Raw genomic sequence first — 22,565 nt, forward strand, 5'->3', positions numbered from 1 at the left:
ACATCCTCAGGAAGGGTTGGAAAGGGTGTCTCTCCACTGGAGCCTCAAAGTGGATCCCTGGGGTCCCCATGTGCCAGCAACCCCAAACCTGAGGGACAGAGGCTGAGGATGCAGCTCTCCCAGCCCTGCATCGTCCATCCTGGGGGGACAAGTGCCACAAGTCACTCGGAGTCCCTTTAGCCTCCACTCTGCCCCTGTCAGGAAGAGCCTCGTATTCTAACCAGGATCCCTGGGATCAGGGGATGCTCCCCATGGCTCACACAGCAATGACCCCCCCAGGGCTGGTGTGGCTGCCTTCTCCAGGCACGGCCCCTCTGCCCACCCATGGCCCAGGTCAGGGACAGTGCCCAGTGGCTCACAGTGGACACACCAGACATCTTCCCACAGCAGGGCACAGCCAGGGCAGGGGAGGAAGCCGAGGCACTGGCTGTGCCCACTGCAAGACTTTATTGGTTTCTAGACAGCATTGCTGGAAGATTTGGGCTGGAGCTGGGACTGGGGGCTCCTGGGGCTGGGGAGGATCAGGGTAGGCGAGGTGTGGCTGCACAGGGTGGTGTGCACGGGGAAAACCTCTACTGCAGCCTAAGGATGCATCTTTTCCACCGGGATTGGGTGCAGGGAGGTCCATCCAGGTGAAATTCTCATCCTGTGGCAGCCATGCCCATGCTCCAACATCTGGGAGCACCTGCTTGGGATTCCCCGAGGAAAGCAGAGCTGGGCCAGGGGAAAGGGAAGATCTCTGTACCGACTGCATCCCAGGGAAGGAAGGCCCCTTTCCATGGAGGTGTCTGTGCAACCGGAGCAGGGGAGTCTCAAAGGAAAAGTCAAGAGAGAGAAGAAGGTTCTGGGCCCAGTGTCAGGAGAGCTCATCTGGAGGCAGGTCCAGGCAGGGAGCTAAATCACACTGTCGAAGAGCTGCATGGATCGCATGATGTTCTCATCCTGTCGGGAGCAGGTGGGAAGCAGGCAAGTTGGGCACAGAACAGCAATCTGGGCAGCTCCCCCAAACCTGGCTTTACCCTCATGGCAGCTCTGGCACATGGGACAAGAGCCCCAGGGATTACAGAGCCCTACTGGGATCCATGGCTCTCCTCATCTGTACAAGGATACTGGCATGGGCACAGTTCCCAAAGGAGAGCTCCAGCCCTGCCCCTGGGAGCCCTGGCTTCACTCCCTCTCTGCAGGAAGGAAGCAGGAGGGACAAAGGTCCCCAGGGAAGAGGGTGGTGACCTAGCTCAGAGAAGAGTTGCTGGTGACTTTACCTTCTGGCAGGACTCCAGGAACTCCTCGATTGTCACCACGCCATCCTTATTCCGGTCCATTTTCTGCAGACAAGCACAGCACAGGGAGCATAGCAGGGACAGCCCCAGCCCTAGGGAGAACCTGGTACCCCCCGCCCAGGTCCCACAGGGGCTGGACACAGTGCACCCCTGGCCCCAGGCATGCTCAAGCACCAACAGGACCAGCACAGCCCTGCTTCCTCCCCAGAGTGGGGTGTTTTCTACTGCACCCACTGCAGCTCTGTGCTGGAGCTCTGCTTCCTGAGGATGTACCCAGCTCACCTGGAAGAAGTTCTCCACGTGCTCCCGGGGTGCTTCCTCCCTCATGGCCGGGTAGGTGTATTTGCCCATCATGTCGTAGATGGACTTCATGATGTCCAGCATTTCCTGATAGGAAGGGGAGCAGGGTTGCAGTGTCAACACAGGGCTCTGCCTCCACCTGGTCCCCAACCCACACCTTTTTCTTGATGCTCCTGAAGGACCTGTGGGGTGCTCAAATGTGTTTCTGCTGGCTCTGTGCACAGTGTGGGGCCATGTGTGCACGCGTATGTGCGAAGGAGCCCCAAAGCTGCACACCACTCATCCACCTCCATCCCAGAGTCACACCAATGCTGTCCCTGCCAGGTGCAGACTTGCACTGGCCCCAGGGACCAGTCTGGAACCCCATCCCACCTCTTTGGTGATGCAGCCATCTTTGTTCAGGTCATAGAGGTTGAAGGCCCAGTTCAGGCGATCATCAATGGTGCCCCGCAGGATGGTGGACAGCCCAGACACAAAGTCCTGCAAGGATGGACAAGGCAGGCAAATGGGAGTTAGAGCCACAAAGGGCCTCAGAGACACAGGATACAGCCCTGCTCGATTCTCCTGCAGAGAGGAACTCAGCCCCAAAGCTGATATGCCCTGGGGCTTGGCTGACAAGGCGAAATGTTGGGTATCAAAAAGAGTTGGGGGAGAAAAAATTGCTTAACACTGTACATTTCCCACACTACTCCCTTGGGTCACAGCAACCAAGAGGACAATGTGTTCAGTCTTGTGTGAACAAGACCCAGCCATGGCTGTGTCTGCCAGTCTGGATCCCTACACAACCTTACCCAGAAAATACAGAAAGCCCCTTTTTTTTTGCTTTGCATTAGTTTCTGTTGCCTCTGGGAATTTAATAAACTCCACTAGGCCTGCCAACTCTTCATCCATCTGCAATAACACTGCTGACCCCAGTCCATGGTCCCTGGAAGGCTGTGCTCTCCTTGCCCTGCTGCACCCCATCGCCCCCTCCCTGGCCACAGCTCACCTCAAAGCTGACGGAGCCGTCGTGGTCGGTGTCGAAGGCGTTGAAGAGGAAGGTGGCGTAGGTGCTGGAGTCTGCAGGGAGCATAAGGGGGTGCTGGGTGACCCTCTGCCCTGCAGAGGCACCCATGTGTATGGGGACAGGGATGGGGATGGGCACTCACCTCCTTGAGGGAAGAACTGTGAATAGATCTGCTTGAAGTTTTCTTCATTGACAATGCCACTTGGGCACTCCTGCCAGGGCAAGGTCACAGTGTCACTTCCACATTGCAAAAAGGGCTGAGCACCCCCTAAAAACCTGTGTCTGCCTTGCCTTGCCCTCCAGCCCTATGCACCTGGTGAGGTGGCTAGAAAAGCTGCTTAGAGCATCTCCCTGATTTTTTGGGCTGCACCCCTTGCTAGAGGGGCTCTGAATCCCAGGCACCCAGGAAGGGGCTCTGTGCACCCAAGGAAACAGCACAGGATCAGGTAAGATCAGGCTGTAGCCTTATGTATACTTTAACCCCAAAAACTTTCACAACCCCAAAAACTTTCACACACAAAGCACTACCCCGAGGTGGACATGGCAGCAGAGGGGGGGGCTATCAAAGCTGGTCAAGGAGTACTCACATTCTTGAAGCCTCGGTACAGGACCTGCAGCTCTTTGCGGGTGAACTTGGTCTGCTCCTGGAGCTGCTCCAGCCCCTCGGGGCGGTGGCAGACGGTGGAGAGCTCAAACTCATCCTCAACACTGTCTGCAAGGAACCCAGGGGAAGAGAGGGTGGCTGAGGCCAGCACTGTCCTGCCCTATCTTGTCATGCCAGGGGGCAGAGAGACACCTTGCACAGCACACTGTCCTCTCACATCTGCCCAGGTTGACACATTTTTGGGGTGCTCTGCGCGGCCAGAGCTGGGTCTATGCCAGAAGAGGACACTCAGAGACACCCTGGGTTCAGACCAGGGACTGACATTGGCAACAACCCCCCTCCAGTACAGCCCAGCTTGGGCACAAAAGAGGTGTGAAAACGCCCCAGTGCTGAAACCCTCCCTGCCTGCCCTTCTCCTCCCACCAGCACAGGCATCTGCCCAGTGGAGTTCAGACCCTTGATGTCCTGCAGCACCAGGGCTCACATCCAGCAGGAGAGTTGCCCCTCAGAACCCCCAGCCCCAAATGCCACCCCCGCCCCAGCCTTTCCAGATTCTTTTCTACCCACTGTGCTCCCACCTTCCTTGGCGGCTTCTCTCCATCACCTGCCAAGCCGCACAACCCCTGCCTGCAGCACCAGCACCCCGAGACCCAACTCAGCCAAGGGGGCACACAGCAGGTACTCCCTCTTCGTGGGACGGCTCAGACCCTGCCCCTCCATACTCACCTTCTCCCGGGGGGATTGGCTTGCACCGTGGAGGTGGGAGAGATCCTGACCGGGGGCTTGGACTCTCCGAGAGCCAAGCACTCCCAGTATAGGGGGTTAAGGGACTCTGCACTCACTCCCTGCTCAGCCTCTCTCATCACCCCATCAGACCTCCATCTCCAGACCAACCCTCAGCTTAGAGAAACAGCTCCCCACTCCTCAGACCAGTGCCGGGAGGGCCCTGCTCCCTGAGCCAGCTCCCAAGCGGTCCTTGCCGCTGTGCATCCCGTGGGAGCTGCTCCAGGGAGACGAGCAGGGAGAAAACCAGCCTGTGAGCAGGAAACGACAGAGGTGGGTGCAGAGCCCACGGGATCGGACCCCTCCGGGGCAGGGCTGATCCTGACAGCCAGGGCAGGGGAGAGGTGGAGGCGTCCCCTTCCCGCAGGCAGGGCCAGGGCGGAGAGCAGGCAGCAGCACCGCCGGGGACACACACACAAAAAGGCAAGAAGAAGCACTTGCTTTCACTGAGCGAGGGGATGGATTTGGGCCGGCAGCAGGGCAGCAGTTTGAGGAATCGCTGCTTCAGCGCTTTTTTAGTTTGGACTGGCGGGTTGCCTGGAAGAAAGAAGGAGTCACCAAGCAGAAGAATTAACACAGCATCAGCCCCCGGTCCCGACGGGCAGCAGGGTTGGGCACCCGGCGCGGGGTGATCTGAGCAAAGGCAGCACATGCAGCGTGAGGCTGGAGGAGCAGGAAAGCAAAACCCAGCCCAGGCTCTGGTCGACCTTCCTGCTCAATCCCAGGACAAACCCAGCACTGGAGTATCCATCCTGCAGAAGGATGAGGACAAGCCTGCTAGGCTACCCACACCCAGCGCTTTTGTACACCCCCATCAAATCAGGGTGCCCTGGAGACTTCCAGGAGCCCAGAGAGTCAGGAAATGGCAGGGCCAGACTCTGTCCTTTAGCCTTGGGGACAATTACCTGCACCCTGGGGACCCTCTCGAGAGGCTCTGCAGGGAGGCAAGGTAGAATTAAGCCCAAGAAGCAGCCTGTGGCAGACAAGGGCATTGCATCCTCGCTGAGCTCGGGCTGGGTTTGATCCTGCTGGCATCCACGGGCTGAAGGCAAAGCATGCACCAGATCCCCCATGCAGCCCAGACTGCAGAATGCACCCCCACCCCAGTGCAACACTGGGATCTGAGCCCAGGGAGCTGCTTTGAGACAGCCAGAAGGGGAACGGGGCTTTGCCTTGGCCAGGCTACAGGGCTGGCTGAGGGACTCCCCACGCCAGCCTGGCCCATGGCCACTGCATCCAAGTCACCCTGCATTAACAGCAGGTCCCCTCACTGTACTGACCCCACTGCCACCCCCTGCTCCCCCATTTGGACCCCAGTGGGTTCACCCAGCCCCATCTCTCCCAGCTGGTGTTGCCCCATGGCTGCAGACCCCCTTCCCTCCCTTCCCACAGTGCCTCAAGCCAGCAAACTCAGCGCAGGACTAATGCTGCGGGTGGGGAAAGGAGGAGGAGGAGGAGGGGATGAAGGTCATGCTGGAGTCCTGCCTCTGAGGGGAGGCAGATACCAGCATGGGGACAAATGGGACAAAAGGTGCAAAGTCCCTTTCGGGCTCTGGTTTGTCACTGCTCCAAGCATCCTGTACATCTGCAAGCAGCAGATCGCAACACCTACACATCCTGACCTCTGGTTTTGGGGCTGTTTCTCTAGGGGTCTAGCGAATGCTGTCAGAGAAGCCCCTTCTCAGCCTTGTGGGACTAAGCTGAGCCCCAGATGCCAGGAAAATGGTGTTGCATGGTAGCCAGCTCCAAGACAGAGACATGGGTCTGCATCCAGCAGCCACTTCTAGGCAGGCTGGCCCCAAAGTGCCCACAAGCAGAACCTGGCACCCTCTGAGCTCACACCAAGGCAGCTCCATCATTCTAGGGGATGGAGAATAGCTCCAGGAGGTCATGGATCCAGCAGGACATCACAAAAAGCCACTCAAAGAGGGCAAATTCTCCCCAGGGATGTGTCATCCCCACCAGGGTGACAGTGAGCTGCAAACCTATAGGGATGAACCAACACATCCCCTGGCATTTGTCAGGGGGTGACAGGGGCAAGGGTGAGGACCAGGATCTTGGCACTGATAGAACAGCACAACCTGGCTCCTGTCTGCTCCAGGGTTTGCAGGCAGGTGAGGAAAGTGGACTTTTCTTTCCTAGAAGTGGGCACCAGTTGTACATAAACCATGATTTTGTCCCAGCTACCCTTCCAGGGCCTTAATTTGCAGAGGGAAAGGGAAATTGCACCTTTCAGCCTTCCAAGGATGCTCTGGGGCTAGGTCCCTCCAGCAGAGCTGAGCTGTGGGACAGACCTGACAGGCAGAAGTATCCCCTTTGCTGAGAGGGAAGGGACAGGGTGGGCAGAGCAACACCCAATGCCAGGGTGAGGCACCCAGGAGGGAGCAGGGCAGGAGGGAAACCACACAGCGAGAGAGATGCAACAGAGAGTAAACTGTGGTTGGACTCACAGGGGCAGCAGGTATAGGCACGTGCAGTAGGTCAGGTCGGGTGCAAGTTACACTTTAGTTTGTTATAAAGAAGGAAAAAGAAAAAAATAAAGAACATGGGCGTTTTCTCAAGGAGGAAACCAAAGGGGGCCCAATTCCAGGGTCCCCAGTGCAGGGGGGGAGCACATTCAGCACATGCAGCTTAACAACAGGAGAGGGGTGACCAGGACTGGGGTTTTGCTGTCCTGGCTTTAGTGAACACAAGGGCTCTGCTGAGTAGGACACACCACCCTCTCTCTGTCCCCAGCATCCAAACCACAAGCAAGTCTGGGAGCTGCTCCTTGCTGGGAAACAGCTCTGCCCAAAGATGAGGAGCAGAGCGCAGCCATGTGCTGCCACTCTGGACACAAGGGACGCTGCAGCACGAAGCCCTGTCCCTGCCAGCGACAGCTCCTTCTCCACCCTCCTGCAAGGGCCATCCAGCGGCCGGCACAGAGCAGGAGGGGCTGGCAGTGCCTTGTCTGCGGCGGGGCGGCTGCCGCGTTAAGTGGCTTGTCGCTTCCCAGGCATCGCTCTGCAGCTCGGCGGCTTCAAAACACACACACACACACACACACACACAAGCCGACACTCCATCCTTGAGTAGCACCAGAAGGGGAAGGGATTTCCCAACCCCACCTCCATACGCTGTTGAAATGAATCCCAAAGCCTGGCTCTACAGTGGGTAGATAGATTCCTGCCCCCAGCAATGATTGCCATCAGGATGGCCACAGACCACTTTGTATCAAGCCACCAGCAGCTGATGTGTCCTTGGAGGCTGGATCCAGCCAGTGCCACCATGCTGAGGGTTACCCAGTGCTGGGCTGATGCCCCCTTCCCATGGAGGACCCAAGAGGACAAGCAGGAGACAGAGTCAGTCAGGTGCATAACAATGTCCCTGCCTTCCCAGAGAGCCACAGCCACAGTGCCCTTCCAGCGAGAGCTGGGTGGAGAGACCAACCCACCCCTCCCATAGCACCCTCCTGCTAGAACACACCCTCAATAACAAACCAACAGGCAGTGCCAAAACTTCCCCATCATTCCCAGTAACCTGTCAATAAATGCATGATCATAATGGGTGGAAAATGTGCATCCCACAACAAGACCTCCCCAGTGTCCCCAGCCCCAGCACCGTTCCAGGAGGGGAGCAGAGCACCAGCAGCCCACCAGTCATGCAGCATCACAGCTCCTGCTTGGCCCCGTGGGCAACACTGGGGCAGCTGGCAAGGCAGGAGGAGCTGCTATCCCAGGCTGATCTGAACCCAGCTGCCCCTATAAAACCTGTGGCTGACAATCACCCCCGTGCAGGGCTCAGCCACAGCCTCGGGCAGTGCCATCGGCCACAGCTCTCTGGGGGCTGCAATGAGCTCAGCCCGAGGAAGAGTGAGTCTCCCCTGGAGAGGTCAGGATGTGTTCCACCAACAGCAGCTCTGCAAATGACCCTCATCAGTCAGCAATGCAGAGCCAAGTGTAGCAAAGGTGCCAGACAGTCATCCATCAGAGGAATGAAATCACAGCTGGCATCTCCCAGGGCCAAAGAGTCCCTGTCCTGGGGGTGGGACAGAGCTGGGAGCAGCAAAGCTGATAAGCAAGCTGCAGTTTGTGGGACAGCAAAGGCTCAGGACCAGGATATTCTCTGGTGCCAGAGGGAGAAACAGCTGCACAACCCTTGTGCTGAGCAGTCCCCAGGGGGGTGCTGGCCATGGGCCACAACGGGCCACAGAGTCGAGTGGGGCTGGCAGCACTGCTGTCCCCACTGCCATCCCCAGCCTGTGGCAGTGCTCCCAGAGAGGCTGGCTGTGCCCAAAGGAGATGCTGCAGAATAATAATTTCTTCAGACCACACCATGCACAAAATGTTGTGAGCAGGGAATGGGACAGGATACACATCCCAAGAGACAGTGGAGCTCAGGGGCTCCCCAAATGGAGCAGACAAAGCTGCAGGACTGGGACAGCCATATGCATCACCCTGCTGCAAAGTAAACACACAGGGACACATCCTGCCCCCACCAGCACCTCCTCTGGCAGCAGGAACCAGCACATCCAAACTGCCAGAGGAGCTACCCAAAAAATGCCCCAGTGGAGCAGCAGCTCCTCTTGGCTGCAAGCAATGTGTTCCACAAGAGAGCTGGGGATCTGCATTTCCATCATCCACATGCCATCCATACCCTCCACAGTAGGCACAGGGACAAAAAGGGGATGTGCTTCAGCCACACCCCAGGCAGCTCAGGGACATCCTCCATCAGAAGGAGGTTGAAAGCACCTCCTGAGCACAGCGCCCTCCTCTTCTCCCCTCTCTCTGCTCTACTATTAGTTGCTCCTCTGATCACTCCTGGCCACACATCTCCCATTCTGAAATTTGGCTACCCAAGGGGATGTGATCTGCAGTCCTTTCATTTCACAGCATCCCCAGTGCCAGCAAGGATGCAAAGGGGGTGGAGGCAAAAAACAACATTCATGCAAAGTCTATTGGCAGCCCTTGTCTGAGCTGGGACTGTCTGTGGCACCGTCGAGCCAGAGGAAACAAGGCATCAGCACCATGCAGCTCCCTGCACTCCCACCCTCTCCAGGCACAACCAACAGGTGATGTATCCATTGCTCTGGCATATTTTGGGTCCTCTTCTTTGGCCACATCCAGCCCTGTCCTCAGTACCCACTTGCCAATCCAGGAAGCCAACACCCAAAGCATCCTCTTCCTTCTCCAACCCTGGCACAGCTCCACAGGGAGGGCAAAGGGGCTTTCAGATCTTTTCTCATGTTTTCCCCATAGCCACCAATTCCTGCAGCAGTGAGAAAGCTTTGCCCTGCATGGTGCTGCACCTCACATTCATGGCTCTTTTCTCCCAGTTCACAATTATCTCTTCAGCCCCAGCTACCTGCAGTGTTTTCCCCCATCATCTGACAAAGCCCAGCCCTCTGCATCCTATTATCCTGAGACTCCAATAGCCCAGACAGTCTCCATCCCCCAGCACCCCACATGTTGCTGCACCCCGGTGCCTCAAGACACAGATATCCCCCACCCTGAAGCTCCCAGACATCTTAAATTTCTAGCATCCTGCACCCAACACCACACATTCCAATGTACACAAATATTTCCACCCAATATCCTAACACTCTGAAACACCCCCAGACACCCTCACTTCCCCAGTTCCCAACACCCTTTGCTGGAGTGCTGCCAGAAACCCCAATGCTCCCCCCACCAAAAAAAAAAAAAAAGTAAACCACACTAAGCCTTCAGAAACTCCCCTAAGCACCCTGCAGTCCTTGGAATAGGAGGAGCACCTCCACCACCACATCCCCATCTCCTTGCAACCCCATCCCCATCCCTGTCCCCATCCCACCTCCCCTGGTCAGGTCGATGATGCCCAGAGCATGGAGTATCTTGAGGCTGGAGCAGAGCAGCAGGATGATGCCCACGGTTTGCAGCCCCTGCAGGTCCCAGGGTGCCTCAGCAAGCGCCATCCCCAGACACACAGCCCCAGCCGGCAGCTGCTCTGGCAGCAACAGACCCAGCAACGCAGCAGAGGGGAGGGCAGGGGAGGAGAGACCTGTCTTGGCCCTCCCTCTTCCTGCCCTGGCACCCTCTGGGGTCCCCCGGGGCACTCAGGCTGCAGAGAAGCTGAGCCCAAGGGACTTAGGGGTCAGCTCTCCTGCAGGGCACCCCTGCACTACACAGCCTGGCACAGGAACCTGCAAAGGGGTGCACAATGGGCACCAGTGGGTGCATGGAGGTGGAGGAGGCTCAGCCACACCGACTTCCACCCCAACAGCAGCTCGTGGTGGCACTGGAGCTGAGCAGCCTGCAGGGACCCTCGAGTTCATCACACACTACTGGGATACTGCTGTCACCAGCCCGGGGAGCAGCTCCGCCTAGGAAATCCCCTCTGCCCCATCACAAACCACCAAACCTTCCCCCCAACAGTGTCCCCACCTTGCATGGCACAAGTTCCCTGCCTTGGAGCTCAGCCTTGTCCACTGATCACCTCCACAGACATCTGCAACCCTCATCTCCTCCCTCTTCTTCTGCATCTTTGCACTAGCAAGTCAGTCACAGCCACAGCTGGGGCTGCCAGCCTGGGGTAAGGGTAGGTCGCTTGCTGCTGGAGAGAAATGTACTCCATAGGGTGTAAATGTGCCCCACAGGGTGCTGCCTGGAGGGAGGGCAGCACGTCAGGGACAGCCAGGGTGGGTGTTCCCCACAGCCCACCCAGCATCCGGCCTGGAGGGCAGCAGGAGAGACTCCAGCCTGGCAGCAGTGGTTATCAGAAAGTGGCTTTCAGCTGTCTGTGCATCTCTCACCTAACAGCTGCTTCTGATGTGGCCACCTCCTGCCCCAGGGCAGGCACCCATGGGGGAATGAGACATTCTCCTGTATCCCTGGCAGGGGATGCTGTAGCCAAGCATGGATGGCACATCTGACATCATGATATCAGCACTCCAGGGTCCATGGACTCCACACTCCCTAGAGCCCAGTCCAGGCCACTTCTCTTCCCACCTGTGCCCAGTCCTGGGGTCTAATCCTGCCCCTCGCAGGGGAGAGGTGAAGGACATCCCAATGAGTTCCCACAGCACCCTGCAGCCCAACATAACCTTGTGCTAGAGAGTCACAGCCTCTCCCACTGGACATGAAGGTTTCACCCTCCACCAACAGAGCAGGACTATAAAGAAGGGCAGTCTATTCTAGGCTCCTTTGCTCTCTATATTTCTTGATTTTTCTCACCTCCCTGTGGCCAAATGATCTCTGGCCCCTCTGTCTGTTGGCTCAGAGCCCATCCCAGGATGGAGTGGGGGCCCTTTGCCATGTCCAGCTGGATCTCCTTGCTCCCCTCTCCAGGCACATCAGCAACAGTAAGAGCAAATCAGGCCAGAGGGAATTGGGAAGGAAGCAATGTGAAAAGTGATTAACACAAGGCCGGAGGGGGAAGAGATTCAACAAGCTAATTAGGTCTGTCTGGGCTGAGCAGGACATGTCACCATGCAGCAGCAGAGGCACAGGGTGCACTACAGGTACTGTGGACCTTGGGGAGCTCAGGGCTGCTGGGAGAGCCAACACTGCCCAGCCCTAGAGCCAGTGACACACCTGCTAGCCTAGGGAAAGGCAAGGGTTAAATCCAGGGCAGATGGGGGAATGTCTGTTGCAGCCCAGCCTAGGGAACCCCAAACTTGCATCTGGAGCTGCATCCAGCTATCCTAGGCTGGATTTCAATGCTCCAAGATCTACTGCCCTGCATCAAGCTCACCCTGACCTCTGGGTCTGTCAGACCCACCAGGCTGGATGACACCCTGAGCCCAGGGACCAAAGCATCACACCCCAAAGGGCCACTCCCTCCTGCAGCCACGACACAGCCCTCCTGCCAAAGAGGTTCCTGGAAAGCAGGAGGAACCAGGGCTTGGCACAGGACTTTGCTCTCTCCAGCACCTTGGGGACGCTTCCTTTCTCCCTCATCCTGAGGCAGGCATGAGGAGGGGTCCATTCTGCTCACTGCCACCACCCTCTGCCTGGCACCTTTCAGAGCGGTGCTGGCATCCAGGCACGCTGCTGCTCCCTCCTATTTCTCCCACATTCGGGAAGGGTTTGGCACCCTCCCAGCCCTGCTTCTCTCTCCCTGTCCTGAGCTGGACAGCAGCAGCAGACCCCAGGGAAGGCAGAGGCCAGCACACCCCATGCTGGGGGCTCTCCAAGACACCCCCAGTCCTGCCTGTCCCCCAGCACGTACCCTGAACAGCCAAGGCAGGAACAGCCCTGGGCGGGCACCAATTATCCTGCCGACAGCAATCTGCCACTTCATTCAATATTAATCTGTGGCTGGGCTACGCGGGTGGCGCTCCCGCCTCCTCCCTCCCGCCACCCCTCCTCCCAGCCGGGACCGATTGCTCTGAGCTCAATTATTGATGCTGCACTTCAAGAGGCAAAATTGATAGTGTTTCTCTCCACCTGCCCCATCCTGAGCGCTCGGCCAAAGCGAGATCTCAGCAGAGGTCTGAGAGCCTCCTGCCTGGGTCTGCCAGGGGCTGGGGACAGCCATGATGGCACTGGGCAGAGGTGGGATGACACAGTCCATCATTGATTATCCAGCTGTAAACAACATCAGTTCCAGCATTGATCACCTTGAAGATCCTGGAGCACAGTGCAATCACGGGGATGCTCCACTGCTGCTGCCAGACAGTGGCTGTGCCCGTGCCACCAAGGCTGTGGCAAGGTCCCGGGGTACAGTGCCAAGCACACAGGACAAGGGGTTGCAGACAGTCAGCACTTCTGTCCAAGCCCTTTTCCAGGGAAGTCCAGCTCCAAATGAAGGATGGGGTCCTTGGGGGCCTCATCCAGCTGAGTGTGGGAACCCAGCAAGCCTGGAATTCCCGCAGGATCTCATTGAAGATGCTCCCACTGAACCCTTCCCCCAGACTCAGAGAAGTTGGCTTGGTCCCCTCTGGAGCTGCTCCATTCCCAGCCATCACTGCGGTGGCACAGCACAACCTGGGCAGAGAAAGAGCAGCAGGAAGGGGAGCAGCAGGGAGGGCCTGGGCCAGCAGCTGGAGCAGGGAAGCACTGCCTGCAGCATCGATGGCTCAGAGCAGGGGCAGAGCCCCGTGTCCATTAGCAGACCCAAGCCATTAGTGTTTGGTTTCAGGCGCTTTGCAGACTCTGGGCTGTCACTGTTGACCCAGCCATGGCTTGTAAACAACCCCTGGAGGGGACACAGTATTCACTAGCCCCAGACACTGCCTGGGACCTTCCCTGGAGAGCAAAATCCTACCTGCTGCCTCTCAAGTCAGAAGGGGCAGCAAGCAATGCAAGAGCACCTCACCTGCCGCTCACACACAGGACTCCTTGTACAGTGCCCAGGGCTCAGCTCAACCTCTGCCAGCCTCTACCCCTTAAGCAACATTTCCCTCTCCTCTGGGCACCTTCAGGCAATGAGAGCAATTGCTGGCAATCCAGGGCACCTGGATCCCATTCCCACCCTCACAGCTGGGGCACATCTCCAGCCAAACCAGAGGGAACTGCAGCTCCTCAGCACAGGAATGTGGGTGGAGTGGGACAGGCATGGCCCTGTTCCTTCTGGAGGGGTGACAGGTGACCGGGACAAGGCTGGACACAGGACAGCCCATTTCCAGCATCCTGCTCTGGCCCATGCTAGGGAAAAGTCACTTGCAGATGGACAAGGAGCGTGCCCCAGGAAACAGAGGAGCCACACAAGGCAAGGAGTGGCCCCTGCCTTGTGCAGAGCCCCTCTGCAGGGTTGCTGCCGGGGCTGGGGGCTCTCTCTCCACTCTTTCCACCACACCTGGGAGCTGCAGAACAGCTGCAATCAGTGCCACCGATTTTGGGCCAAAGCTTCCAGCAGCTACACCGGGAAGCAAAAGCACTGGGAAGGGGAAAGCAGGATCTGAGGGAGGCACCCCCAAATCACCAGGAGGAGGAGGGGGAATCCACCCTGGGCACAGACAGCATGCCCTCCCCTGGCACTCACAAGGCAGGGTGTCTCACAGGTCAGCTCCTGCCTCAGTTTCCCTCCTGGTATGATCCACCTAGGAGTGCTGCTGCTGGAACACAGGGACTTAGCAAGCAGTTAAATAGCAATGAAAATTTCCACCCACCTTTCCTGTCCTGCAATCAGCTTCACAGGATCAGAGGGAGAGATCCCCCCATCTGTCCCCTCCCTCCCTATCCCCAGACACAGCCATCCTGTAGGTGCAGCCTTGTGTGCTGCCTGCTTCTCTGCTTGTGGAGGGGAGCATTCATCACTACACCCAGCTCGTGTAGCACCCAGTGCTGGAGAAGCCCAGCAGATATCTCAGGGCACCACTGGACCGGGAAAACTCTGTCTCCTCCTCACCCTGTGCATGCCCCAATGCCAGGGGCCAGGCAGGCTGCAGCATCCTTCAGAGAGGTGTGTGTGGGCATGGGCAGGGGCTGGCAGGGCTGGGGGGGACTCCTCATACAACCATCACCCCGGGAGTGCAGGGAGCACCCAGCGAAGCAAGCCTCGACCTCGCTCCCACCATGAACAAAGCAAAATCCCCTGGGTGGATCCAGACTCTGCCGAGTGCGTCCCATGCACAGCACTCAGCCCATCCACAGCTGGACAGTTCCCTCTGTGTCCCCCACCCTGCCCAAGGGCCACAGGGAGCCTTGGGGAGAGCCAGGAGCAGGGGCCCAGCATGCACCCATCCTGCCCGAGCCTGGCTGCTGTGCAGACTGGTGCTGAGCACAACACCTCACATGCAGGGTGAGGTGACCATGGACTCTGGTCCATGTGGAGGTGCTGGAAAACACCCTGGTGCCCACACACACGGTCACACACAGTCTCAGCCCCAGCATCCCAGCACACATCAAAGTCACCACCATACCACAGACACCTCGCCAGCCCGGTCCCCTCCCTGCATCCCCAGCCACTGGGACAGGCAGGATACTCTGCTCCTTGCATCCTACGCCCCTACAAGCAGCCAGCGGACACCAGCACTCTCTGATGGATGCAGCAGCCTTGGAGCATCCTTGGGGACAGCTCTGGACACCCAGCACCTGCCCCTTGTGTCCCCGGAGGTGACAGCACCGCCCACACCCGTTACCTTCCAAGGACACAGGCTCGAAGAGGCCAAATTGCTCCAGCACCTTGACGAAGAGGACCAAGACCACCAGCACTGCAATCATCTCAAGGCCTTCCAGGTTCATGGTGGGGGTGTCTCATGGCCCCTCACCCCTCCACCCCTCCCTACCACAGTCCTGGAGCCCCCTCACCCCAGCACCTCGCATCCCCAGGGACCAGGGCCCGTGTCCCTGGCGGGGTTCGGCTGTCACCCCCTACTCAGGGACAGCTGCCATCAGCCATGGGTGAGCGAGGGGTCAGCACAGGGCTGGGCAGGAGGCTCAGGGAGAGCCAGGCAGAGCAGGGCCGTGCCTGTGAGTGAGAGTGGAGAGAGGCCAGGGGGAGGGAGGCGTGGGGGGTGGCGGGGATGGGGGGGTCGGAGGGGGAAAGAAGGCATGCCCTCCCATTCCAATGACACCACCTCCATCGATTTGCTTAATGCAGTTGCTAAGGAAACGGGCCACAGATATTAAAAGGCACTCAGTTCCCAGGGGGGGACACGGGGAGGGGCAGGACGCTGGGCACTGGCAAAACATCCAGGATGGGGATGACTCAGGTTTGTCCTCTGTGCCCCAGACATGTGGCTGCCCCACGGGGACCAGCTTGGCTAAACACTGTGACATCTCCCTCCTGGAAAGTGTCTGGGGCAACAATTCCATCTGCCCCATTGCTGAGCAGGCAGATGGGTCCAACTGTTTTGCTGGGAACACCAAGGGAAGATGGGGAGCAGATCAGGGAGAACAGGCTGGGAGCAGATGCAGGAGTCCTAAGACACTGCCAGACCCCCAAATGGTGCAGCAACAGCAGGAGAGGAGGAGAAGCAGGGGCTAGGGACCCAGCCAAGGTCACAGACAAGCTGGAAACAGAGGGTGAACCTGTGCAACTGTGCCTCGAGCACACATCCACACACAGCCAACGGGGCTAAATGTAGCTCTTTTCTAGCAGCATTCCAGCCCCTGCCTGGCTGTTTGATCACAAACACAGGGATCTCTGGGGATCCAGGTACCTGTGGTCACTGCCTATCACCAGGGCCCAGCACCCCTTGGGGTCTTCCCCATCGCTTCCCCCAGGGATGCCACCAGCACTGCCCATCTCCAGGCAGACGATTCCCATATGGCCCATGATGCAAGACCAGCCCTAACTCCAGCACTGGTGTGGTAAGCAGGGACCAGAGCTGCCCCCATGCCATTGCAGCATCCCAGCTCACCCCAGGAGCAAGGCCAGCTGCCACAGGTGGGGTTGCCATATGGAGCAGACCCCCGGCAAGAGCTCCCACCTCACCTGCCTCACCCCAGTCTCCCAGGAACCCCCTGAAGGTTTGCCCCTGGCAGGGGATGGGGAGGGCTGGTGTCTCAGTCCAGGTCACAGCACAGCCTGGCTATCTCATGGCTCCATGCCACAGGGCTTGGCATTGCCTGCCCACCTGGGGCACGCTCCCAAGGCTGCTCTAACACCAGCAGAAGATGCCAGAGATGCATCAGAGGCGTCTTGGGGAAAGAGCTGAAAGCCTTCCCTGGGGAAACATTCTGGGAAAACTTCCCCAGGCTGGAAGTTTTCAGACCTCACATTTCCTTTTCTTGGAAAGAGCTGAGTTTCCAGGCACTGAACTTGGACTTCATGTGTCTGCTTCCCAGTTTTGCCCTCCAGTCAATCCCTCAGAGCTGGGGGGGGCAGAGACCTGTGGCACACCTGCAGGAAGTTTCTCACTGATGCCAACTGTGTTTTTAAAGCCACTTTTCCTGCTGAGCCCCAGTTACAGCCCATCCTCTCCTCAAGCCTCCAGCTGCTTCCAGCACCGATGCCTGTCCTGCAAGCCATGAGTCTATTTTTGCAATCTAGTTTTAGCCAGATGTAGAGGGAGAGGAGCCCTTCCAGCCTGATCCAGAGGGTTTAGGGCAGTTTCTCTGCGAAGGGAACCTGCTGAGCCCATGTGAGTGGACTGTCATCAGCCCCTCATGCCTCTGGCAGCATCATGGAATGCTGGGGCTGAAGCAGTGGCAGGTCAGTCACCAAGTGACAGCCTCTCCACCTGCCTTTGTGCCTCCCCCGTGGCAGCCATCCTCCCCAGCAGAGCAGTGATAATTCTCCCACTGCCTGCCTTGTCAGGATTACACATTTCTGTGCTGGAGCCATTAAAAAAACACTCCATTGTTTGCTGCCAGCATGACACAGAATCCCACCAGGACCAGCACAGGCACCCAGTGCCACACACTGTGCCCAGCTCCCAGCACCCCGACTCCCCAGGGTTTCTTGCCCAGAGTTTATTCCTTTCAACCAAGGGTAGCTCCAGATGGGCTAGATGAGACCAAGGACTGTCCCTTCACCTCATCAAGGTCCCCAGGGATGTTACTCCACCTGGAGCTGTCCCCAGGATGGAGGAGACACCTGGGACCACATGTGGGAGGTCACCACTGGAGCCAGACCCACAGCTGCATGCAAGGGATGCTCAAGAGCATGTGTACCCCACCAGAAGTGTGGGGCAGGGCTTTGCCCCCCGTCCCACTGAGGGGCATCACTCCCAGGGGTGCTCCCTGCCCCTGCAGCCAGTCAGCATTTGGCCATGGTGTGGGAAGTGCCCCAAGGCTCTGGCTGAGCTGTGCAGAGAGGGCTCAGAGACGGATGGAGCAATGCACACCCCGGGCAGGAGAGGCTCCGCACGTCCTCAGACACGTGAGGCCAGTTTCACCCCTCCTGCCCTGCTCCTTGCCTTGGGGTCTCACCCTGCAAACCCCTGGCACTCACATCCCACTGCAATGGGGCTTGGAGAGACCCTTCACTGGGGAAAGTAGGACCCCTGCCACATCCCAGAGCTCCCCAACACACCAGATGAGCACCAAAGATGTGGGTCACACCCAAAGGGACCCAGAGCCCCAAAGCACAGATTGAGGCCCGAGCATGAGCTCTGGGCACCCTACAAGAGTGGGAGGCTCCAGAGAGTCCATCTGCATCCCCATCCCACAGCCAGGGGCAGCAGCACCCAACACCAGCAGCACGGTGGACCCGGAGCAGTGCTGAGCCACAGCTCAGCCCCAGGCTGCCACCGGCTGCTCTCACACAGCGGAGCAGGACCATGGCCAGGAGGAACTAATGAAGTCACTGAGGAGATGGAGCTCTCCCAGAGAGGCAGAGAGGGAGTCCCCAGTGCTCCTCTCCCACACCAAGCATCTGGCCCACCTCACTGCTTGGCTTGCAAGTGGCCGGGCCAGGCCACCCTGTCCCCCCCTGTCCCCAGCCCCGTACCTTCGATGCCACTGATGATTTTGAAGCAGCGGGTGGTGAACCAATAGGAGATGAGGAGGAGGATGGCAATCAGGGAGGCATAGAGCAGGCTGTCGTTGTGCAGGGATGTCCTCTCCATGGCTCCATGCCCCGTGCCCCGCTGTGCTATCTGGGGCAGCCCTGTCCCCCGCCAGAGGAGCGGCCACCGCGGGCAGGGAGGCGGGGGGCCGCACGGGCAGGCAGGCAGGCAGGTAATTGGGAGCCTTGTGTGAGAGCCAGGCTCCCAAACCAATTACCTTAATTGTGCTCAGACAGCACATGGCAAACAGTTAAAAATAACCCTCCTGGCCCGGGGGGAGAGTGGCACCATCAGCCAGGAGAAGGAGGCAGGGGGCAGAGAACAGACGGGGCGCGTTACACATGTGGCTGTGTCTTGGTGCCGTGGGGCCAGCAAGGCATCACCACAGCCCAAGGGCTGCTCTGAGTTCCCTGATGATCTTGGGATCCTCAGGGCTCAGCTCCTTGCTGCCACACCACAGGTGAAGCTGGGAGTCCTGGAAAAGGGGCTCCCTAGGGAAAGATGCTGCCAGGATCTCTGCTGATGCCTGTGTCTGTCCTTGCTCCAGACACGAGGACTTGAAGGAAGGTGTCTCTGCAGTTCTGCCGTCCTGGAGAGCTGGGTCTGGCTCCCAGATCTGGCTCTCTGGATCCTGTTCCCTGTGTCCCACAACAGCAACTCCCCAGAGATGCCTGCAATCAGCATCTGTTTCTCTCAGCCTGGAGTCAGATACAACCAGCCGGGTTCCTGCGCCGTGATGCCAGGTGCATTTAGTGCCACTGTGGGTTTGGGCACACTCACTCACAGATCCCAAACCAAACTGGATTAACTGCACCTGTGCCTGAGACACTTCTGCCCCTGCACAGCACTTGGCCCCACCTGCTGTCCCATGGGACATACGGGTGAGGAAGACACCAGACCCAAGTGTTCCATCCCAAACCCTCTCTGCATATGAGATGTCCCATCCCTACCCTGTACCCACAGGCAGGGGTTGTGGCCAGCCCACTGTGTGAGGAGTACAGCACTGCCCCAGCTGTGCCCCTTTCAGGGAGCAGAATCCAAGCATGCAGATCCTTTCCTCCCTCTCTCCTCTCTCCCCCGAGATCAACAGCTCTGGGGATCCACGGGTGACACAGGACAGGATGGCAAAGTGGCCCTGGCACATGCCCATGGCTCAGCACTGGGGAGAGCAGCAGGCCCTGTAACACGGCCCCAGGACCAGGCAGGCCAGGCTGGCACTGAGCCCGTGCTGCCTGTCCCACTCTGGGCTGTGACACTGACGGCCACAAAGTGTCCCCCACCCAGCCAGCCCTGCTGCAGCACAGCCCTGCCACACTGCTAAATTTAAACACCCTGCCAGCCACCTGCTGGGTGGTGTATAAATAACCCCTGCAGTGGGGGTTCTTGCCCAAAAAGCAGCTCCATGTCACAGTCACAACCAGAGCCATCAGGTGGCTGGTCCCTGTCTCCATCCTCCCAGCACTACCAGCAGCTGGGGAACTGTCCCCCACTGCGGGATGGAGCAGATGGGGACGGAGCAGGGCAATCACCAAGGGATCTGTCAAGGGATCTGTCTCTTCAGGAGGGGACCATGCACCTTGACTGTGGCCAGGATCTGCCCTCCTTGAGAGCCACCCCTGTGGCTGCCCCTAAAGTGTTCTTCACTCAGTGCAGCAGGGTGTCAGGACACTGCTTCCCCAAAATGTGCCACGGGACCTGCTGGGTCACAGTGAGGTGATGGTCCCTGGGCACAGCTGGGCAGCTGCTGCCCAGGTCTCAGGTGCTCCTGACCTGCTGGGGGGCCAGCCTGATGGATAGGAATTTCTCCTTTTTTTTTTTGGTTCTCGGGGCCATCATCCATTAGGGAGAGTTAAATTTAGGTTAAAGCTGATCCCTTATTACCTTGCTGCTAATCAGAGCGCGAGCAGATTATTAATAAGCACATTAAAATATTGGTGAAACGCTATTTTTGGGAGGTGAAGTCACAGTTTTAATCTGGTTAATTGATTGAGTCATTTCTCTTTGCCCTCTCTGGCAACCTGTCCTTGGCCAGCTCCCCATGGCACCCAGCCAGGGGCCCCCTGCCCCAGGCCCACCTGGTCAAGCACCCAGTGCCTTCTGCAGTGAGCTCCAGGAGACCCCCTTCACCTCTGCAGGAAGGACAGGGGCTCACTGCCCCCCAAAGGTGGTAGGATAACAGCCAGAGAGGGGTCAGCATCTTGGTGACCCCAGGATCAGAGCAGCAGCTGAGGAGGAGGGGAGCTGCAGAGCGGAGAAGGCTGTGCAAGCCCCACATCCCACACCCAACTAAGAGCTGCCCAGCTTTGGGTTTCACCCCTCTTTGGCTTGTCTCAGAGCTTGGGAGGACACCAAGAAGACAGTGAGGGTAGTCAGGGTGCCCCACAGCCAGCCATGCCCTCTGTGCCCATCCCAATCCCATGCACACCCAGCAGGGCTGTAGGGAGAGCCCTTGGTCCTGCTCAGCACCACACACGGTCATTCCAGAAACCCAGTCCCAGGGGACACTTGCTACAGTCCCAATGCCACAGCACCCAGCTGTAAAGCCCAGGGAGAAGGACCTGCAGGATATCCTTGCAGGTGATGGGGTTTGGGAGCATCCCAAGGTCCCATTCCCTCCTTGCTCCATCACCTGCAGCTCTGCTCTTCATGCCCTGGGCTGCACTCAGCTGACTCATCCTCTGCCCCTCCACTCCAGGCAAGCTGGCTGGTGCCCAATGGAGCCAGCTAGCGGGGATGGAGCTGGCACTGCGTGTGGCACACCCAGCCTCCAGAGCCTGGCATGCTGCTGGGCCTGGGGACTGTGCCCCGCTTTGACCAGGAGCCTCCATCCCAGGGCTTGGGTCTCTGTGGGCAGGAAGGCAGCATGCCAGCTGGGCACAGCTCACAGGTCAAATATTGCTCCCACATCCCATCCTCCTGGGCTGTGCCAAGGGCTCCACGCTATTCCTGCATTCCTCTGGCCCTAAGGATGGGCACAGGCTGTGGAGACCCAGGGCCTTCCCCAGGCAAGGAGGGGACAAAACCTGGGAGGGGTTTTCCAGGCAGGCTGAGTCCTGGCAGGAGCAGTGCCAGTCCCAGCCCTGCCCTGAGGCGCGACGCTGCCACGCTGGCCTAACAAGGCTTTCCCCGCACTCACGGTGTGGTGCATCCCTCCCCAGCACTGCTGGGCCCTAGGTGGGCAGCCCAGCAGTCCTCAGCAGGGTAAGGCCATGGGGATGGCACCTTTGTCCCTGCACAGGGACGGGGTGGGAGTAGGGCACCCAGATTCCCAGCACACACAGGCCCATGATGACCTCCCCAGGATATGCTCACTGGGTTTAGGAGGTGGTGCTGGGTTCACACCCAGAGGATGAGGTTCTGGGCAGTGCAGGGGCTGGCACAGGGGTGAGAGTCCTGCCATGGCAGTGACATCAAACCAGGAGCACACAGCTCTGTCCCCAGGACCAAGCATCCCAGGACAAAAGCACCAGCAGATGCAGGCACCAGGGTGTGTCCCTGCCCTGGCTCGTGGGGCACACCCATCTTTGTCCAGCTAGATGGAGGGCATGGCTCCAGCCCCAGAGGAGTCAGATTCCTTGACATGTCAGGAACCACCAGACTAGCTGCAATTTATTTGTACAGCAGTTCTTTCATGCTCCACTTTGCATCAGTCCCCTCCCCAAATAAAACATCCCCCTCACACCAGGTCCACAAGGGGCCTTCAGGGGCTTTTGTTGCCTCCTGGAGCCATCTTCAGCTTTGCTCCACACGGAGCTCAGTGCAACCCCTCCACCAGCATTTCTAAGCAGCATTTCTCCCTTCCCCAATAACCCCACAGAGCTCACCAGACAGACATCCCCAGCCACAGAACACAGACCCCGTGTCCCCCAGGACGGTACCTACCTTGGGAGAGAGTGCCGGTGACAAACTGGTAGAAGAAGCGGATCACCCGGCCCAGCTGCCTCTTGCAGCGCTGCTGGCAGTGGCTCATGGCTCCAGCTCCCAGCGCCGGGGAGGGACCCAGCCGCACCCGCTCCCGGCCGCCAGGCAGCCCCCGGCTCCTGCGAGCAGCGGGCGATGCCCGGGGCAGCCCCGAGCCGCTGTGCCCGGAGCGAGCCTGCGGGCATCGGCGTCGCTGCGGGGCGGGCAGCGGCAGCGCGGCACCGCCGGCCCCGCTCCCGGCGGCGGGAGGGCAGCGGCAACTTTTGCGCGGGGATGCTCCGGTGCGGGCGGGCAGCGGGACACGGAGCTGGGCGGCGG

At 58.8% G+C, this 22,565-nt stretch overlaps 1 protein-coding gene across 3 annotated transcripts in view; it reads right to left on the reverse strand.

Annotated features, from left to right (window-relative positions):
• Nucleotides 1-378: 378 nt before the first annotated feature.
• The window catches only part of KCNIP2 (potassium voltage-gated channel interacting protein 2), a 42,319-nt gene continuing 20,132 nt past the window's right edge, over nucleotides 379-22,565 (reverse strand). Inside the window, exons 2-9 of one of the 3 annotated variants that reach the window (XM_063163348.1) lie at nucleotides 4,415-4,510; nucleotides 3,174-3,298; nucleotides 2,729-2,798; nucleotides 2,569-2,639; nucleotides 1,953-2,060; nucleotides 1,563-1,667; nucleotides 1,263-1,325; nucleotides 379-942 (exon numbers count right to left, since the gene is read on the reverse strand). In XM_063163348.1, coding sequence (XP_063019418.1) covers nucleotides 895-942; nucleotides 1,263-1,325; nucleotides 1,563-1,667; nucleotides 1,953-2,060; nucleotides 2,569-2,639; nucleotides 2,729-2,798; nucleotides 3,174-3,298; nucleotides 4,415-4,510 — 686 coding nt within the window. In that variant the 3' untranslated portion in view covers nucleotides 379-894. Of the gene's footprint in view, nucleotides 943-1,262; nucleotides 1,326-1,562; nucleotides 1,668-1,952; nucleotides 2,061-2,568; nucleotides 2,640-2,728; nucleotides 2,799-3,173; nucleotides 3,299-4,414; nucleotides 4,511-22,208; nucleotides 22,326-22,565 lie in introns of those variants that run through there. The other 2 variants (XM_063163349.1, XM_063163350.1) reach the window with 2 other exon arrangements.

The sequence above is a fragment of the Melospiza melodia genome, chromosome 9 (genome assembly GCF_035770615.1).
Source record: "Melospiza melodia melodia isolate bMelMel2 chromosome 9, bMelMel2.pri, whole genome shotgun sequence".
NCBI classification, from domain to species: Eukaryota; Metazoa; Chordata; class Aves; order Passeriformes; family Passerellidae; genus Melospiza; species Melospiza melodia.